General features: G+C 42.8%; 1 protein-coding gene across 1 annotated transcript; it reads left to right on the plus strand.

Annotated features, from left to right (window-relative positions):
• The first annotated feature begins 3,004 nt into the window (after nucleotides 1-3,004).
• LOC120046018 (deubiquitinase DESI2-like) lies at nucleotides 3,005-19,726 on the plus strand. Its single transcript, XM_038990930.1, has 4 exons — nucleotides 3,005-3,104; nucleotides 3,254-3,347; nucleotides 14,404-14,545; nucleotides 18,977-19,726. Exons 1-4 carry the CDS (start codon nucleotides 3,005-3,007, stop codon nucleotides 19,223-19,225), a joined length of 585 nt encoding a protein of 194 aa, XP_038846858.1. The 3' UTR covers nucleotides 19,226-19,726.
• Nucleotides 19,727-20,032: the final 306 nt, after the last annotated feature.

Genomic DNA, 20,032 nt, shown 5'->3' on the forward strand with positions numbered 1-20,032 from the left:
GATGTACCGGCAGGATAGAACAGCGGCATCTGGTATGACAAGGGGCATCGGACTATGTATTTTTGTAAATGACAACTGGTGCACGATATCTAAGGAAGTCTCGAGCTATTGTTCGCCTGAGGTAGAGTATCTCATGATAACCTGTAGAGAGAGTTTATCTGTATTCTTCGTAACTGTTTACATACCACCACAGTCAGAGGCTGGCACTAAGACAGCATTGAATGAGCTGTATTCCGCATTAAGCAAACAAGAAAATGCTCACCCAGAGGTGACACCCCTAGTAGCTGGGGACTTTAATGCAGGGAAACTGAAATCCGTTTTACCAAATTTCTATCAGTATGTTAAATGTGCAACCAGAGGGAAAAAACTCTGGACTACCTATAAACCACACACAGAGACGCATACAAAGCTCTCCCTCGCCCTCCTATTTGGCAAATCTGACCATAATACTATCCTCCTGACTCCTGCTTACAAGCAAAAATTAAAACAGGAAGCACCAGTGACTAGATCAATAAAAAAAGTGGTCAGATGAAGCAGATGCTAAGCTATAGGACTGTTTTACTAGCACAGACTGGAATATGCTCCGGGATTCCTCCGATGGCATTGAGGTGTACACCACATCAGTCATTGGCTTCAACTGCGAGCATGCGTTGACCAACTGGCAAGTGTCTTCACTGACATTTTCAACCTCTCCCTGTCCGCGTCTGTAATACCAACATGTTTTAAGCAGACCACCATAGTGCCTGTGCCCAAGAAAACTAAGGTAACCTGCCTAAATGACTAACGATCCATAGCACTCATGTCTGTAGCCATGAAGTGCTTTGAAAGGCTGGTCATGGCTCACAACACAATCATCCCAGAAACCCTAGACCCACTCCAATTTGCATACCGCCCCAACAGATCCACAGATGATGCCATCTATATTGCACTCCACACTGCCTTTTCCCACCTGGACAAAAGGAACACCTATGTGAGAATGCTATTCATTAAATACAGCTCAGTGTTCAACACCATACTGCCCTCAGCTAATCAATAAGCTAAGGACCCTGTGACTAAACACCTCCCTCTGCAACTGGATCCTGGACTTTATGACGGGCCGCCCCCAGGTGGTAAGGGTAGGTAACAGCACATCCGCCACGCTGATCCTCAACAATAACCCTAACCCAGTACATCACTGGGGCCAAGCTTCCTGCCATCCAGGACCTCTATACCAGGCTGTGTCAAAGGAAGGCCCTAAAAATTGTCAAAGACTCCAGCCACCCTAGTCATAGACTGTTCTCTCTGCTACCGCACGGCAAGCGGTACTGGAGCGCCAAGTCTAGGTCCAAGATGCTTCTAAACAGCTTCTACCCCCAAGCCATAAGACTCCTGAACATCTAGTCAAATGGCTACCCAGACTATTTGCATTGCCCCCCTCCCCCTCTTTACACCACTGCTACTCTGTTGTTTTCCTTCATCAATCTACACACGACACCCCATAATGACAAATTTAAAAAAAAAACGGAGATCACATTTACCTACTGTAACTTTTCAGGCCTTAACTCAGTACTTTGTTAAAGCACCTTTTGGCAGCGATTACAGCCTCAAGACTTCTTGGGTATGACGCTACAAGCTTTGCAAACCTGGATTTCAGGAGTTTCTCCCATTCTTCTTTGCAGATTCTCTCAAGGTCTGTCAGGTTGGATGGGGAGCGTCGCTGCACAGCTATTATCAGGTCTCTCGAGATGTTCGATTGGGTTCAAGCCCAGGCTCTGGCTCGGCCGCTCAAGGACATTCAGAGACTTGTCCCAAAGCCACTCTTGAGTTCTCTTGGCTGTGTGCGGAGGGTCATTGTCCTGTTGGAAGGTGAACCTTCACCCCAGTCTGAGGTCCTGAGCACTCTAGAGCAAGTTTTCATCAAGGATCTCTCTGTACTTTGCCCAGTTCGTCTTTCCCTTGATCCTGACTAGTCTCCCAGTCCCTGCCACTGAAAAACATCTCCACGGCATGATGCTGCCACCACCATGCTTCACCGTAGGGATGGTGCCAGGTTTCCTCCAGACGTGACGCTTGGCATTCAGGCCAAAGAGTTCATTCCTGGTTTCATCAGACCAGAGAATCTTGTTTCCAAGCAGGCTGTCATGTGCCCTTTACTGAGGAGTGGTTTCCGTCTGGCCACTTTACCATAAAGGCCTTATTGGTGGAGTGCTGCAGAGATGGTTATCCTTCTGGAAGGTTCTCCCATCTCCACAGAGGAACGCTGTTGCTCTGTCAGAGTGACCATTGGGTTCTTGGTCACCTCCCTGACCAAGGACCTTCTCCCCTGATTGCTCAGTTTGGCTGGGTGGCCAGCTCTAGGAAGTCTTGGTGGTTCCAAACTTCTTCCATTTTAAGAATGATGGAGGCCACTGTGTTCTTGAAGACCTTCAATGCTGCATCCATTTTTTGGCACCCTTCCCCAGATCTGTGCCTCGACACAATCTTGTCTCTGTGCTCTATGGACAATTCATTTGACCTCATGACTTGGTTTTTGCTCTGACATGCACTGTCAACTGTGGGACCTTATATAGACGTGTGTGTGTGTTTCTTTCCAAGTCATGTCCAATTCATTGAATTTACCACAGGTGGACTCCAATAAAGTTGTAGAAACATCTCAAGGATGATCAATGGAAACAGGATGCACCTGAGCTCAATTTCGAGTATCATAGCAAAGGGTCTGAATACATATTTAAATAAGGTATTTTAACTTTATTTTAATACTTTTGCAAAAATGTCTAACAATTTGTTTTCGCTTTGTCATTATGGGGTATTGTGTGTAGATTGAGGACATTTTTATTTTTAAATAAATGTTCGAATAAGGCTGTAATGTAACAGTGGAAAAAGAGAAGGGGTACTTTCCGAATTCACTGTATATTACTCATTGCAAAGCAAGTATACACATGTTTATAGACCCCTCACCCTTTATGCTGTGACTTCTCTGTTCCCCTGTGTCTGTGATGTGGTGGTTCGTCTGGCAGCAGTAATAATGACCAGTGGTGTTCCTGTGTTTCAGTACTGGATCAACGAGTTCACCTCCAATCTAGGAATTGGAGTCTTTCACTCTGGGATGGAGATCTATGGCAGAGGTAAGGCAACCTCTTCTTCCCACTGCTATGATTACAGCTCAGCAACACTGACCTCAAACACAGCAACACCACACAGAGGAAGTCAGAGACACTGAGTCACAAGTCTCTGACTTCCTCTGTGTTATCTAATCCATGTTCTTACCTTTCAGAGTTTGCCTATGGAGGACACCAATATCCATTTTCAGGAATATTTGAGATAACTCCAGGGGATGCCACAGAACTCGGGGAGACATTCAAATTCAAGTGAGTATTTGCTTTTTCCCCATCCCATTCCCCCCACCCGGAAACAATGTTTTCCACCCTGCGTAGCAACACAGGTTAGTTGTCAGTCCCTAATATCTCTGTCTACCCACCCACCACTCCATTGCTTCCCAGAGTTCTGTCAACTTGGCTGGATGTCCTTTGGGTGGTGGACCATTCTAGATGCACACACTTTAAAGTGTTGAGTGTGAATGTTGCAGTTCTTGACACAAACCAGTGCGCCTGGCACCTACTACCATTCCTCGTTCAAAGGTACTTCAATATTTTGTCTTGTCCATTCACCCTCTGAATGGCACACAATCCATGACTCAATTGTCCGAAGGCTTAAAAATTATTCTTTAACCTGTTTCCTCCCCTTCATCTACACTGATTGAAGTGGATTTAACAAGTGACATCAATAAGGGATCATAGCTTTTACCTGGATTCACTTGGTCAGTCTGTCATGGAAAGAGCAATGTTTTGTACACTCAATGTATTTTCAGTGCATTCGGAAAGTATTTAGACCCCTTGACTTTTTCCATTTTGTTACGTTACAGCCTTATTCTAAAATTGATTAAATCGTTTTTTTCCCCCTCATCAATCTACACCCAATACCCCTATAATGACAAAGAATTTTTTTACATTTTTGTTAATTTTATTAAAAATTGAAGAGGAGTGGGACAACATTCCACAGGCCACAATCAACAGCCTGATCAAGTCTATGTGAAGGAGATGTCGCGCTGCATGAGGCAAATGGTGGTCACACCATATACTGACTGGTTTTCTGATCCATGCCCCTACCTTTTGTTACGGTATCTGTGACCAACAGATGCATATCTGTATTCCCAGTCATGTGAAATCCCCAGATTAGGGCCTCATTTACTTATTTATTTAAATTGACTGATTTCCTTATATGAACTGTAACTCAGTAAAATCTTAGAAATTGTTGCGTGTTGTTTTTATATTTTAGTTTGTGTATATATATTGCTTGTATGTATGTGTTGGGCTAGCTGAGATTATTCTTTAAAGTCAAGTATATTTGTCCAGGTCTCAATTGTTTCTTGACTAGCCCCATTCATTCTCCCTGTCGATAATTCTAATATTATGACTTCTAATTGTATATGTATCCACTGGCATATTGGGAGAGAGTGGGGTGATTGCCATCTAAGAGCCAACATTTTTTCGCATCAGTGCTGCTTGCCAGTAGTAATAGTCTGATTCAAGGAGCTATTATCGTTAACTAACATGGTAGATGCAACGCATTGAATATTTACATTCATGCACTTCGAAATACATTTTTTTACTTAGCCCCAGAAGTATTTAACTGCAGAGCACTCCCACATCATATAAAGGAATGTGCCTACCTGATTTAGGTGACACAGTGAAGAGTTGGGGCCAATTTCATCGTAAAACCTTTCCTTGATGTTAAATTCATTCTGTGAACTAGGGCTGACCCCATTTAGTCGGTTGCAAATTTGTTAGAGCAAGCTTTGGACTGGACCAAACTGTTGAAAGTTGATCGATGTTTCAAGTTCCTTGCAGACAGGCCATGCTTAGCCAATGTGACTTTTCTTTTACCTGCAGGATGCAATGTTTTTATTTGTTGGCTTTATGTAGGCTATTTTTACATAGTTGGTAATAGAAGTTACATTTAGATTTGTATAATTTTTATTTAGATAGAATTTGTATTAATCACATGGCAATGATTTTGAAATTCGTTGACTTTATGCTCATTACGCTTACGTTTATTTTATAATAATGGCAGAATATGAGAAGGCCAGCAGCAGCGGTAGGAGGAAGTTCAGGAACAGTTTTTTTCTTGACCTCTGGCTCCCTCTTGAGTCATTTGTGTGTCTTAATTATTTAATCACAGTGTGCTTAAAGCATCAGACAAGCTCGGTCGCCTATATATATATATATATATATACAGTTGAAATCAGAAGTTTACATACACCTTAGCCAAATACATTTAAACTCAGTTTTTCACAATTCCTAACATTTAATCCAAGTAAAAAATTCCCTGTCTTAGGTCAGTTAGGATCACCACTTTATTTTAAGAATGTGAAATGTCAGAATAATAGTAGAGAGAATGATTTATTTCAGCTTTTTATTTCTTTCATGACATTCCCAGTGGTTCAGAAGTTTACATACACTCAATTAGTATTTGGTAGCATTGCCTTTAAATTGTTTAACTTGGGTCAAACGTTTCAGGTAGCCTTCCATAAGCTTCCCACAATAAGTTGGGTGAATTTTGGCCTATTCCTCCTGACAGAGCTGGTGTAACTGAGTCAGGTTTGCAGGCCTCCTTGCTCGCACACGCTTTTTCAGTTCTGCCCACACATTTTCTATAGGATTGAGGTCAGGGCTTTGTGATGGCCACTCCAATACCTTGACTTTGTTGTCCTTAAGCCATTTTGCCACAACTTTGGAAGCATGCTTGGGGTCATTGTTCATTTGGAAGACCCATTTGCGACCAAGCTTTAACTTCCTGACTGATGTCTTGAGATTGCTTCAATATATCCACATAATTTTCCTGCCTCATGATGCTATCTATTTTGTGAAGTGCACCAGTCCCTCCTGCAGCAGAGCACCCCCACAACATGATGCTGCCACCCCGTGCTTCACGGTTAGGATGGTGTTCTTCGGCTTGCAAGCCTCCCCCTTTTTCCTCCAAACATAACGATGGTCATTATCACCTAACAGTACAATCTTTGTACCCATGTGCAGTTGCAAACTGTAGTCTGGCTTTTTTATGACGGTTTGGAGCAGTGGCTTCTTCCTTGCTGAGCGGCCTTTCAGGTTATGTCGATATATAGGACTCGTTTTACTGTGGATATGGATACTTTTGTACCTGTTTCCTCCAGCATCTTCACAAGGTCCAAAGTACGTTCATTCCTAGGAGACAGAATGTGTCTCCTTCCTGAGCGGTATGACGGTTGTGTGGTCCCATGGTGTTCATACTTGCATACTATTGTTTGTACAGATGAACGTGGTACCTTCAGGCGTTTGGAAATTGCTCCCAAGGATGAACCAGACTTGTGGAGGTTTACAATTTTTTTTCTGAGGTCTTGGCTGATTTCTTTTGATTTTCCCATGATGTCAAGCAAAGAGGCACTGAGTTTGAAGGTAGGCCTTGAAATACATCCACATGTACACCTCCAATTGACTCAAATGATATCAATTAGCCCATCAGAAGCTTCTAAAGCCATGACATAATTTTCTGGAATTTTCCAAGCTGTTTAAAGGCACAATCAACTTAGTGTATGTGAACTTCTGACCCACTGGAATTGTGATACAGTGAAATAATCTGTCTGTAAACAATTGTTGGGAAAATTACTTGTGTCGTGCACAACCGACTTGCCAAAACTGAGAAATGGCGCCGGAGGAAATGGCAGCAGTTTTACGGGCGCCCAACCAATTGTGCTCTTATGTGGGGGTTTTTGCGTTATCTGTAACTTATTTTGTACATAATGTTTCTGCAACCGTATCTTACGGCAAAAAAAGAGCTTCTGGATATCAGGACAGCGATCACTTTCCTCGGATTAGACAAAGATTTTTTCTACAACAAGGATGACGCACAAGACATTCTCCAAACACCCCACAGGGCTGACATCCCCGTTATTTGCAAGAGGAAGCGATGCGGACAAAGAGCCGGATGCCTGGTCAGGACCCGGAGAAGGCGACTGGGAAAGCTGCCGTTACCGTCAATACTACTCGACAACGTGCAATCATTGGACAATAAATTATACGAGGTACGATCACGAATATCCTACCAACGGGACATCAAAAACTGTAATATCCTATGTTTCACGGAATCGTGGCTGATTGACGACATGGATATTCAGCTAGCGGGATATACGCTGCACCAGCAAGATAGAACAGCACACTCCGGTAAGACGAGGAGGGGTGGTCTGTGCATATTTGTAAACAACAGCTGGTGCACGAAATCTAAGGAAGTCTCTAGATTGTGCTCGCCTGAAGTAGAGTATATTGTGATAAATTGCAGGCCACCCTACTTGCCTAGAGAGTTTTCAGCTATACTTTTTGTGGCTGTTTATTTACCACAACAGACAGATGCTGGCAATAAGACCGCACTCAGTCAGCTGTATAAGGAAATAAGCAAACAGGAAACCACTCACCCAGAGGCGGCGCTCCTAGTGGCCGGAGACTTTAATGCAGGGAAACTTAAATCAGTTCTACCAAATTTCTATCAACATGTTAAATGTGCAACCAGAGGGGAAAAAATTCTAGATCACCTGTACTCCACACACAGAGACGCGTACAAAGCTCTCCCTCGCCCTCCATTTGGTAAATCCGACCACAACTCTATCCTGATTCCTGCTTACAAGCTAAAATTAAAGCAGGAAGCACCAGTGACTCGGTCTATAAAAAAGTGGTCAGATGAAGCAGATGCTAAACTACAGGACTGTTTTGCTATCACAGACTGGAACATGTTCTGGGATTCTTCCGATGGCATTGAGGAGTACACCACATTAGTCACTGGCTTTATCAATAAGTGCATCGAGGACGTCGTCCCCACGGTGACTGTACATACATACCTCAACCAGAAGCCATGGATTACAGGCAACATTCGCACTGAGCTAAAGGGTAGAGCTGCCGCTTTCAAGGTGCGGGACTCTAACCCGGAAGCTTACAAGAAATCCTGCTATGCCCTGCGACGAACCATCAAACAGGCAAAGGGTCAATACAGGGCTAAGATTGAATCATACTACACCGGCTCCGACGCTCATCTTATGTGTCAGGGCTTGCAAACTATTACAGACTGCAAAGGGAAGCACAGCCGCGAGCTGCCCAGTGACACGAGCCTACCAGATGAGCTAAATCACTTCTATGCTCGCTTCGAGGCAAGCAACACTGAGGCATGCATGAGACCATCAGCTGTTCCGGACAACTATGTGATCACACTCTCTGTAGCCGACGTGAGTAAGACCTTTAAACAGGTCAACATACACAAGGCTGTGGGGCCAGATGGATTACCAGGACGTGTGCTCCTGGCATATGCTGACCAACTGGCAGGTGTCTTCACTGACATTTTCAACATGTCCCTGATAGTCTGTAATACCAACATGGTTTCACCATAGTCCCTGTGCCCAAGAACACAAGGCAACCTGCCTAAATGACTACAGACCCGTAGCACTCACGCACGTAGCCATGAAGTGCTTTGAAAGGTTGGTAATGGCTCATATCAACACCATTATCCCAGAAACCTTAGACCCACTCCAATTTGCATACCGCCCAAACAGATCCACAGATGATTCCATCTCTATTACACTCCACACTGCCCTTTCCCACCTGGACAAAAGGAACACTTATGTGAGAATGCTATTCATTGACTACAGCTCAGCGTTCAACACCATAGTACCCTCAAAGCTCATCACTAAGCTAAGGATCCTGGGACTAAACACCTCCCTCTGCAACTGGATCCTGGACTTCCTGACGGGCCGTCCCCAGGTGGTGAGGGTCGGTAGCAACACATCTGCCATGCTGATCCTCAACACTGGAGCTCCACAGGGGTGGGTGCTCAGTCCCCTGCTGTGCTCCCTGTTCACCCACGACTGCATGGCCAGGCACGACTCCAACACCATCATTAAGTTTGCAGACGACACAACAGTGGTAGGCTTGATCACCGACAATGATGACACATAGGGAGGAGGTCAGAGACCTGGCCGGGTGGTGCCAGAATAACAACCTATCCCTCAACGTAACCAAGACTAAGAAGATAATTGTGGACTACAGGAAAAGGAGGACCAAGTACGCCCCCATTCTCATCGACGGGGCTGTAGTGGAGCAGGTTGAGAGCTTCAAGTTCCTTGGTGTCCGCATCAACAACAAACTAGAATGGTCTAAACACACCAAGACAGCCGTGAAGAGGGCACAACAAAGCCTATTCCCCCTCATGAAACTAAAAAGATTTGGCATGGGTCCTGAGATCCTCAAAAGGTTCTACAGCTGCAACATCGAGAGCATCCTGACTGGTTGCATCACTGCCTGGTACGGAAATTGCTCGGCTTCTGACTGCAAGGCACTACAGATGGTAGTGCGTACGGCCCAGTACATCACTGGGGCTAGGCTGCCTGCCATCCAGGACCTCTACACCAGGCGGTGTCAGAGGAAGGCCCTAAAAATTGTCAAAGACCCCAGCCACCCCAGTCATAGACTGTTCTCTCTACTACCGCATGGCAAGCGGTACCGGAGTGCCAAGTCTAGGACAAAAAGGCTTCTCAACAGTTTTTACCCTCAAGCCATAAGACTCCTGAACAGGTAATCAAATGGCTACCCAGACTATTTGCGTTGTGCCCCCCCCCAACCCCTCTTTTTACGCTGCTGTTACTCTCTGTTTATCATATATGAATAGTCACTTTAACTATACATTCATGTACATACTACCTCAATTGGGCCGACCAACCAGTGCTCCCGCACATTGGCTGACCGGGCTATCTGCATTGTGTCCCACCACCCGCCAACCCCTCTTTTACGCTACTGCTACTCTCTGTTCATCATATATGCATAGTCACCTTAACCATATCTACATGTGCATACTACCTCAATCAGCCTGACTAACCGGTGTCTGTTTGTAGCCTCGCTACTTTTATAGCCTCGCTACTGTATATAGCCTGTCTTTTTACTGTTGTTTTATTTCTTTACTTACCTATTGTTCACCTAACACCTTTTTTGAACTATTTGTTAGAGCCTGTAAGTAAGCATTTCACTGTAAGGTCTACACCTGTTGTATTCGGCGCACGTGACAAATAAACTTTGATTTGGTCTTATACAAGACATTTGTGGAGTGGTTGAAAAACGAGTTTTAATGACTCCAACCTAAGTGTATGTAAACTTCCGACTTTAACTGTGTGTGTATATATATATTAGTTATTTTTATTCAAACATAAGGTCTAAAGAACAGACGACGCTTGGTCAACCAATATTTTGTTTTTGTCGGGGTCAGCCCTACTGTGAACAGACTTATTGTATAACTTGATGGTTCGGATTATGGGATACCAAGGTCATATTTTTCAATATTCTGTTCCAGTTAAAGGGTTGTCCATATTTACTTAGATCTGTGGACAATACTTCTTTTAATGGCTAGCTCAGAAAATGAGCTTTCCAAAAGTTATTTATACACTGCTCAAAAAAATAAAGGGAACACTTAAACAACACAATGTAACTCCAAGTCAATCACACTTCTGTGAAATCAAACTGTCCACTTAGGAAGCAGCACTGATTGTCAATAAATTTCACATGCTGTTGTGCAAATGGAATAGACAACAGGTGGAAATTATAGGCAATTAGCAAGATACCCCCAATAAAGGAGTGGTTCTGCAGGTGGTGACCACAGACCACTTCTCAGTTCCTATGCTTCCTGGCTGATGTTTTGGTCACTTTTGAATGCTGGCGGTGCTTTCACTCTAGTGGTAGCATGAGACGGAGTCTACAACCCACACAAGTGGCTCAGGTAGTGCAGCTCATCCAGGATGGCACATCAATGCGAGCTGTGGCAATAACGTTTGCTGTGTCTGTCAGCGTAGTGACCAGAGCATGGAGGCGCTACCAGGAGACAGGCCAGTACATCAGGAGACGTGGAGGAGGCCGTAGGAGGGCAACAACCCAGCAGCAGGACCGCTACCTCCGCCTTTGTGCAAGGAGGAGCAGGAGGAGCACTGCCAGAGCCCTGCAAAATGACTTCCAGCAGGCCACAAATGTGCATGTGTCTGCTCAAACGGTCAGAAACAGACTCCATGAGGGTGGTATGAGGGCCCGACGTCCACAGGTGGGGGTTGTGCTTACAGCCCAACACCGTGCAGGACGTTTGGCATTTGCCAGAGAACACCAAGATTGGCAAATTCGCCACTGGCGCCCTGTGCTCTTCACAGATGAAAGCAGGTTCACACTGAGCACATGAGCACATGTGACAGACGTGACAGAGTCTGGAGACGCCGTGGAGAACGTTCTGCTGCCTGCAACATCCTCCAGCATGACCGGTTTGGCGGTGGGTCAGTCATGGTGTGGGGTGGCATTTCTTTGGGGGGCCGCACAGCCCTCCATGTGCTCGCCAGAGGTAGCCTGACTGCCATTAGGTACCGAGATGAGATCCTCAGACCCCTTGTGAGACCATATGCTGGTGCGGTTGGCCCTGGGTTCCTCCTAATGCAAGACAATACTAGACCTCATGTGGCTGGAGTGTGTCAGCAGTTCCTGCAAGAGGAAGGCATTGATGCTATGGACTGGCCCGCCCGTTCCCCAGACCTGAATCCAATTGAGCACACCTGGGACATCATGTCTCGCTCCATCCACCAATGCCACGTTGCACCACAGACTGTCCAGGAGTTGGCGGATGCTTTAGTCCAGGTCTGGGAGAAGATCCCTCAGGAGACCATCCGCCACCTCATCAGGAGCATGCCCAGGCGTTGTAGGGAGGTCATACAGGCACGTGGAGGCCACACACACTACTGAGCCTCATTTTGACTTGTTTTAAGGACATTACATCAAAGTTGGATCAGCCTGTAGTGTGGTTTTCCACTTTAATTTTGAGTGTGACTCCAAATCCAGACCTCCAGGGGTTGATAAATTTGATTTCCATTGATAATTTTTGTGTGATTTTGTTGTCAGCACATTCAACTATGTAAAGAAAAAAGTATTTAATACGAATATTTCATTCATTCAGATCTAGGATGTGTTATTTTAGTGTTCCCTTTATTTTTTTGAGCAGTGTATATTATAGAGATCAGTCCTTTCGGGGGCCCAGATCATTTATTTATAACTCCCATCATTATATGGTTCGGTAGTTGGGTTTCCCGAGAGACTGCATAGGCAAACATTGCAGACATAAGTTCTAAATATAGAAAAAAAGGTGTTTGCCTGGTTATGTCTTTACCTTTCAAATCTTGGAATGTTCCAAAACCATTAACCACTGTCCATGATATCGGCAAGGATACGGATTCCACATTTGGACCATTGGGGGATGCAAATGGCCGCCCTCTAGATCGCAAGGCATTATTGTAAAATATTGGAGTATGGGCTTGTATTTTTTTTAAATTTAGCACCAAATAGAAATTGTGTTAGAAATAATGAGACCAAAGTGTAGTTTACATTGTTTAAGGTATATATCAGTAAAGACCACCTCTTCCAGGGCAATAGGAGACACCATATTTCTCTCTTTACTCTCTTTACAAGGGGGCAGAGGATTCATGTCTAAACCAATTCAGGATGGGAGGAAATGCTAATGTGTGGAAATACAATTTAAAGTTTGGTACGGATAGTCCGCCTACGTTTTTCCCTCTTTACAAGTTTGTTAATTTTATCTGGGCTCGCTTACCTTGCCATATACATTTTGAAACCGCAGTATGGATTGTATTCCAATTGCCAGAATGGGGAGAGAAGGGATGCATTGAACTACAGAAATTCAGCTGTGGCAATATATTCATTTTGACGATAGATATTCTGCCGGTTAAAGCAAATGGGATATTAGTGCATCTACTGAGGTCGGATTGAATTGATTTCAGTGTTCTGTTAAAGGTTCTGGCAATGGTTTCATCTAAAGAAGGAAATATATCTACTCCCAAATATTTAAAATGGTAAACTATGGGGATTCCATTAGTAGAGATCGAGTCCTCCATCAGGGTCTTGAGAGGCGGTAGGACTGATTTTGGTTTTATAACTTGATGGTGCTGAATTTCTCTATGATCTTTAAAACTTTTGGGAGGGATTGAGATACTTTATCTAGACAATGTAAGATATCGTCGGCGTATAATGGGATTACGTGATCTGTAGAATTGATCGATATTGATGCCTGGGCCAGGGGCTCCATATACAATAAAAAATAGCAGAGGTGAGATTGGATCACCTTGCCTGCTACTTCTACTTATTATGAACAAAACAGAGCAGGTATTGCCTGTTATTACTATGGATGAGGGATTGGCATATAGTATTTTAATCATGTTAATAAAATTGAAGCCAAGTCCCATATGTTCCAAAATCCAACCAAAGATATTACCATTCTAGTCTATCAAAAGCTTTTTCTGCATCAAGTGATAGAATTGCCCAAAGAGCTTTGGTTTCTGATGAAGCACGTAAGATATGTAATAGACTGAGGTTATCTGAGGATAATAGTTTAACAGACCCGCTTTGGTCCAGATGTACCAATTTGGGTAAGTAAGTTTTCTATGTTTATCAAAGATGGTGAGCACACTGGTTGAACGCTCTAACATCATTAACAACTTTTCCAATTCTGATATCTTTTTAGTTGTGATTTATTCAGTCCAGATGCAAATACAGTTGCGTTGTTTGTAATAAAACCTTTGGTGGCATCCTATAGAATCTGAGGATCATCGACTGAATTTTTGTTAATCTTTAGCAATTAATTCAATTCAGTTTTTCAAATTTTTCAAAGAAAGTAGGATTTTGTAGTAAGGAAACATTAAAGCTCCATCTTGTGGCTCTTTTAGGAGATTCAGACATTTTGTATCTGGCAATAAGATGCATTGTTGGTTTCTGAGTTAAACTTGAAAATATGAAGTATCCTTTTCCATGTCACTGAGGGAGAGAGGGGAATGTAGAATGTTTACATTCTGTCAGAATGTTATTGTTAGATATCAGGGATCCTTTGGTGAGGAGTGAGGAATTTGGTGCTGAGATCAGATCAGATGAAGTGAGGAAGAATAGATATCACTAAGTTTCTGTCTAGCAACAGAGATGTATTGGCTGTTCAGATGTGTAGGAGGAGACTCAGCATAGGAGAAAGGGTTAAATACCAGTACTTGTGTGAATATGCTCTTTGTCTGTTCAGCTGTCTGACCCTTTGGATGAATAAATGTGGTTTGAGCTTTTATAGTTGTTTTGACCGTTATTTAGAACCTAACAGCATGTTGATCAGATATGCTCATATGTCGGATTTCTTTTTTCTTGATTAAAGAAAATAGAGGACTATTTAATAGTACGAAATCGATTCTGGGATATTTTAAAATATCGCCTTGTATGGTGGAAATATTTGACTTGAATTGACCCTCTCCTCTCTCTGTGTGGATCCTGTTCCTGGCGCCAGAGAGGCCATTGTCCTGGGCAGCACAGACTTCACTGAGGAGGATGTGGAGCGCATCATGGAGGAGCTGGGGAAAGAGTACAAGGGGAACGCCTACCATCTCATACACAAGAACTGTAACCACTTCTCTTCAGCCCTGTCGGAGGTAAGCAACACTCTAAACACACACACAAACACAAACACACACACACACACACACACACACACACACACACACACACACACACACACACACACACACACACACACACACACACACAAAGGCCTATATCCCAGTGTTTTCCAGGGTGTGCCGGACTCTTTCTGAATTATGTTGAAGAAGCTTCCATTAAAGAACACCCTCTGTGTTCTGTTAGACCGGTAACTCTCAAACCACAATATAGCAGGGGGTGTAAAGCCATAACACATACATTTTTCAAGCAGCAGATTTTGATCGGTAATGTTAAAAGCTGCACTGATGTCTAACAAAACAGCTACCACAATTTCTCTCAGCCAATCATCAGTCAAGTGCTGTACATGTTGAGTGTCCTTCCTTATAAGCGTGCTGAAAGTCTGTTGTCAATTTGTTTACTTACAATGCTATTTCTATCTGGTCAAATACAATTTTTTCCAAAAGTTCACTAAGGTTTAGAAACAGGCTTATTGGTCGGCTGTTTGAGCCAGTAAAGGGGACTTTGCTATTCTTGGGTAGCAAAATTACTTTTGCTTCCCTCCAGGCCTGAAGGCACACACTTTACTGTAGGCTTAGATTGAAGAGATGGCAATTAGGAGTGGACATATTGTCCACTATAATTCTCAGTCATTTTCCATTCAAGTTGTCAGACCCAGGTGGCTTGTCATTGTTGATAGACAATTTTTACAGTTTTTACAGTCATTTTCTTAATGGTTGCATGCTTATTAGTAACTGGAATAAGCAATTTCATAAATGTGGTTACACACCACAGACCAGCAAATATTAGTTACATCTTCAACATAGGAATCACTACTAAACTTATTGTATGACCTCTTATGCACTATATTGAAACTTTGGTGTTCCGAGATATGGCTTCTATATTATGATCACTACATCCATTGGATTTGGATACTGCTTTAGAGCAGATTTCTGCAGCATTAGTAAAGATTTGATCAAAACAAGAAGAGTATTTTAATTCCGGTGCTGTTTGTAAATTCCCCGGCTGGCAGTATTTATCACATACATTATCAAGCATTTCACACACATTATCCAGATACTGACCAGGGCCTAAAATGTACTTTTTGATCTACCAGCCACCGTGGCAGATGGATAAGAAAAATCTACCAGCCACCTAGATTTTTTTTACCAGCCCAAATATTTTTTCCCTGCTAAAATTACACCGATAAAACACAAAAAAACAGATGAGCAAGCTTTGTAATATTTCTAAAACAATAAATGTATTACCAGTCAGAATTGATGTGGCATCGTTTCATTTCATTTTTGTGACTCGAGTCTTTGAACCAAAATATCACAGATGAGACAAAACATTTCACGTGCCCCTTTAAGTGCGGGAGGTTACCATGGTAATGTGACTCGAGTCATGTTTGTGCCTGTTAGATTGAGTCTGACTAGTAGAAGCATTGTCTTCTCTTATCTAGCAGTTGAAACTCAAACATTAAAAAACAACCTAGCTTGTGAACAAAACAATGTAAATAGCCAAGAAACACAAGGACAGTCTCACTTCAGTATACTTAGTTTCAAAAGTGTGCAAAGCTGTCATCAAGGAAATAGGTGGTTACTTTGAAGAAACTAAAATATATTTTGATTTAACAATTTTTATAATTTTTATTTTTTGGTTACCTAATGATTCCATATGTGCTATTTCATAGTTTTGATGTCTTCACTATTATTCTACAATGTAGAAAATAGGAAAAATAAAGAAAATCCCTTGAATGAGTATGTGTGTCCAAACTTTTGGCTGGTACTGTAGGATTCATAGGTTTTTGACTTTGTTCGATTAATTTACCAGCTATGAAACAAAATGGAAGAAATACTTTGAAAACAGCTACTGCAGCATTTATTTGACTATAAATGTGATCTTACTTGACTATTTGTATTCACAAATGCAAGTGAAACGCTCGCACTGTGTAGCCCTGACCATCCGCCAACTTGGCTGGTGAAATATACATCTTGCTGGCCGATGCCAAAATCTACCCGCGGGTGGTAAGTTTAGGCCCTGATACTGATTGTTAGCACTTGGTGGTCTATAGCAGCTTCCCACAAGAATAGGCTTTAGGTGAGGCAGGTGAACCTGTAGCCATATTAATTCAACAGCATTTGACATGAGATCCTCTCTAAGCTTTACATCAATATAAAGTGCAACACCTCCACCATTGGCATTCCTGTCTCTTCTTATCTGTTACTAGCAAGTTATTGATTTCATGAACCACGTTTCTTAGGCTAGCCATGATTGCGGTAATGTATTTAAGTCCTGCCTTTCATCTTACCGTCTTTGGCACGCATTAATTCATGAACATTATATTGTTGTCCAACATCAAACTTGTCCTTGTCAATCACAAAGCTTCACAGAAATGCTTTTAAAGCATTATTTACATTTAAATGTATGTAGTTCTGTCCTCATCTTTTTTTCTTGACTTTTACCTTTATATTTAGCTAATAAATGATGGGTTAGTATGCATATGTTTCTAACTAGCAATTTGTAGTTCATCTGTCTTCAGCCAAAATAAAGTGGGGAGTTTGAAAGGAGAGAAAGCGTACGATGGTGTGATGATATCCAACGTGGATCCCTACGCGCACCGAGTGCTAATGTACATGTGATGTTGGCCCGGTTAATGACACCTAACGCCCATTGTAAATCTTAAGGCAGCAGACAAAATTACTTTTGTCCTCTCATTATGGAGAACCGGCTTCAGAACATTAACATGCAATAAATGGACTTTGGGACAATAGGTTTCGTCAGCCACAATGGTGGTAATGACGATAGATGGAATATGAACATGAATGTCGTTTTTGTAATGTTATTAAAAGATAACATCGTCCTTTAAAACGAAAACATTGTAACTTTAAGAGTTGTCCTAACATGTGCCTGATGTTTGCATATTGTACGTTGTGTGGAAAATGTCCAAATCAAAGACAGTGTTTTTGTAAGATGAAATGTGAAGTTAGTTGTCTAAATTGGATCTGAGTAAAATCCAGACCTTGCCTTGTAACTTGCCTCGTAACTGCCCTGAAGGCAGAAATGCCCATTTCTGACCCGAGGGTATAAAACGTGAGTTAAGAATTAGCATATCAGACTAAGTGACCCTGAGCTGCAGCCAAGGTCTGAGTGGTCAGCAAACCCAAAACGCAACACGAGGTTGAATAATAAATAATTTTTAGAGATTAATTTATGCAAGGGGTCTCCAACAGGTCAATCGCGAGCTCACAGGCCAGCTATGAGTAGCCTCCCAAACAATTCAGAAAGTGCTTGCATTTGTCACGTGTTCCACCGCAAACTGTCATAAACAAATCTCACAAGTATCAGACACCTCAAGCTCCCGGCTAATATCCAATCAAATCCACATTGACATTATCCCACCCCTGGTTAGCCACAATTGGCTTGAAATATCTGCCATTTAATTTCCAGCAATATTGCCTCTGTCTGTGTGGTGCGCGCATTTATCTATCATTCACTTTGTTTAGCCAGTTGGCTTGTTTTTCACAGCCAGAGGCTTTTGCCACCCAAGACCTGTTTTTCCCAAAGTGGAATAGTTCCATTAGACATCACAAGCACTAAAGATAGGAATCTAAAGCTAATACCGCTTTGAAAGAAAGGCCGATTTGTGTTCCTCTGCATTTACTGGGTCAGTAAATGTCTTTGTTTGGTGTTCGCTTTTTATTTTACATTTAACTAGGCAAGTCAGTTAAGAACAAATTCTTATTTTCAATGACGGCCTAGGAACAGTAGGTTAACTGCCTTGTTCAGGGGTAGAACAGATTTTTACCTTGTCAGCTCGGGGATTCGATCTTGCAACCTTTCGGTTACTAGTCCAACGCTCTAACCACTAGGCTACCTGCCGCTTTGGACCACAAGGTTTGAAAAGATTGGTTTTATGGTTGCTAAACTATTTTCACGGGACAGAGATTTTTATTGATGTGAGAAATTCTAATAATGTCATTGGTCTTACAAAAGTGACAGGGGACAGGTAACAACTCAACACAGGTGTCTTTATCAGGGTCTTGAACAGAAGTAAACTCCTCTATTCACTGGGGTGATAAAAATACATTACTGTGCTCAGCAAAAGGAATGGTCATGGCCAGTGTCTACCAAGGAAGTAATTACATTGTAATGATGTCTGTACTTAGCAAGACGACAGCCACACTATTTTCCCATTGAAATAGCACCCCAGTAGTAGCACATCAGATGAATAAGGGTTGAATTGGATACAGTCTCGCGCAGTTCATTCCAATACCTAAAGGACCATTAGCTCTATCCTGCTTAGTAGGGCCAAATGCCTTACCGCTACAGTGTCAGCAGATCCATTTCCAGTAAGACCTAGCACTCTAGTATCAGTGCTGCATGTCTCACTGTTCTACTCTGCACTCTTCCTGTCTATCCATCAGATCCTGTGTGGCAGGGAGATCCCTCGCTGGGTGAACCGGCTGGCCTACTTCAGCTCTTGTGTGCCCTTCCTGCAGAGCTGCCTGCCCATGGAGTGGCTGACCACGGCTGCCCTGCAGTCCAGCATCAGCCAGGAGCTCCAGGCAGAGCTGGAGGAGGCAGAGGATGCCTCCGCCTCCATAAACTCCATGCCTTCCCTCGCCTCTCCTTCCCCCTCCGGGCCCAGGGTTCCCCGACATCATCCCCGCTGACAGGACTGGCAGACTTGGGGTGAAGGCTACTGCCTCGGAGTACTGTTGTGTTTTTACACATAGTAAAACAACATTCAGATCATGTTTTGTGGCATTTCTTGATTTTCAAGGCCTTTATTTTCTATACTCAGGACTCTGAAAAATACTTTGAATATTGTTATTTTTTCACTAATAGCTTCTTTTTATTTTTCTAACACTTTAGTCATCACCGAGTGCATTTGTAATCCTCTCTTTAAATAGAGCTTTTGTTTACAACATGTTTGTGGGTGAGTGTTTTACAACCACCTGGGCCAAACCCTCTCCACACTTTTCTTACGACACACACAGCTGATGTCTACACCCGTGGCAGCCGTGCCTGAAGATTTTTACTGTACCTGCTCGTTGAGCTCTGCACTGTTTCTCTATAGTTTACCTGTTTCTGTCTTTGTCAAGCAGCGGACTCCTTAACCTAGAATAACTAACACAGTTTTAGAGTCTTCTGTGTAACTGACAAGATTTGTATCCCGTTTTAAAGTTATTAAAGAAAAATATGTTATAGATCTGATTATTGTTTTGATGAGTTATGAACTAAAAATGTTTCCCTATTCAACATGGTGCTTATGTCAGTATAGTATAATTAAGCAATAAGGCAGGTGGAGGTGTGGTATATGGCCAATATACCACGGCTAAGGACTGTTCTTACCCACGACGCAATGCGGAGTGCCTGGATACAGCCCTTAGCCGTGGTATATTGGCCATATACCATAACCCCCCGAGGTGCCTTATTGTTATTATAAACGTTTTACCAACGTAGTAATTAAAGCGGTA

The sequence above is a fragment of the Salvelinus namaycush genome, chromosome 4 (assembly GCF_016432855.1).
Source record: "Salvelinus namaycush isolate Seneca chromosome 4, SaNama_1.0, whole genome shotgun sequence".
Classification (NCBI taxonomy): Eukaryota; Metazoa; Chordata; class Actinopteri; order Salmoniformes; family Salmonidae; genus Salvelinus; species Salvelinus namaycush.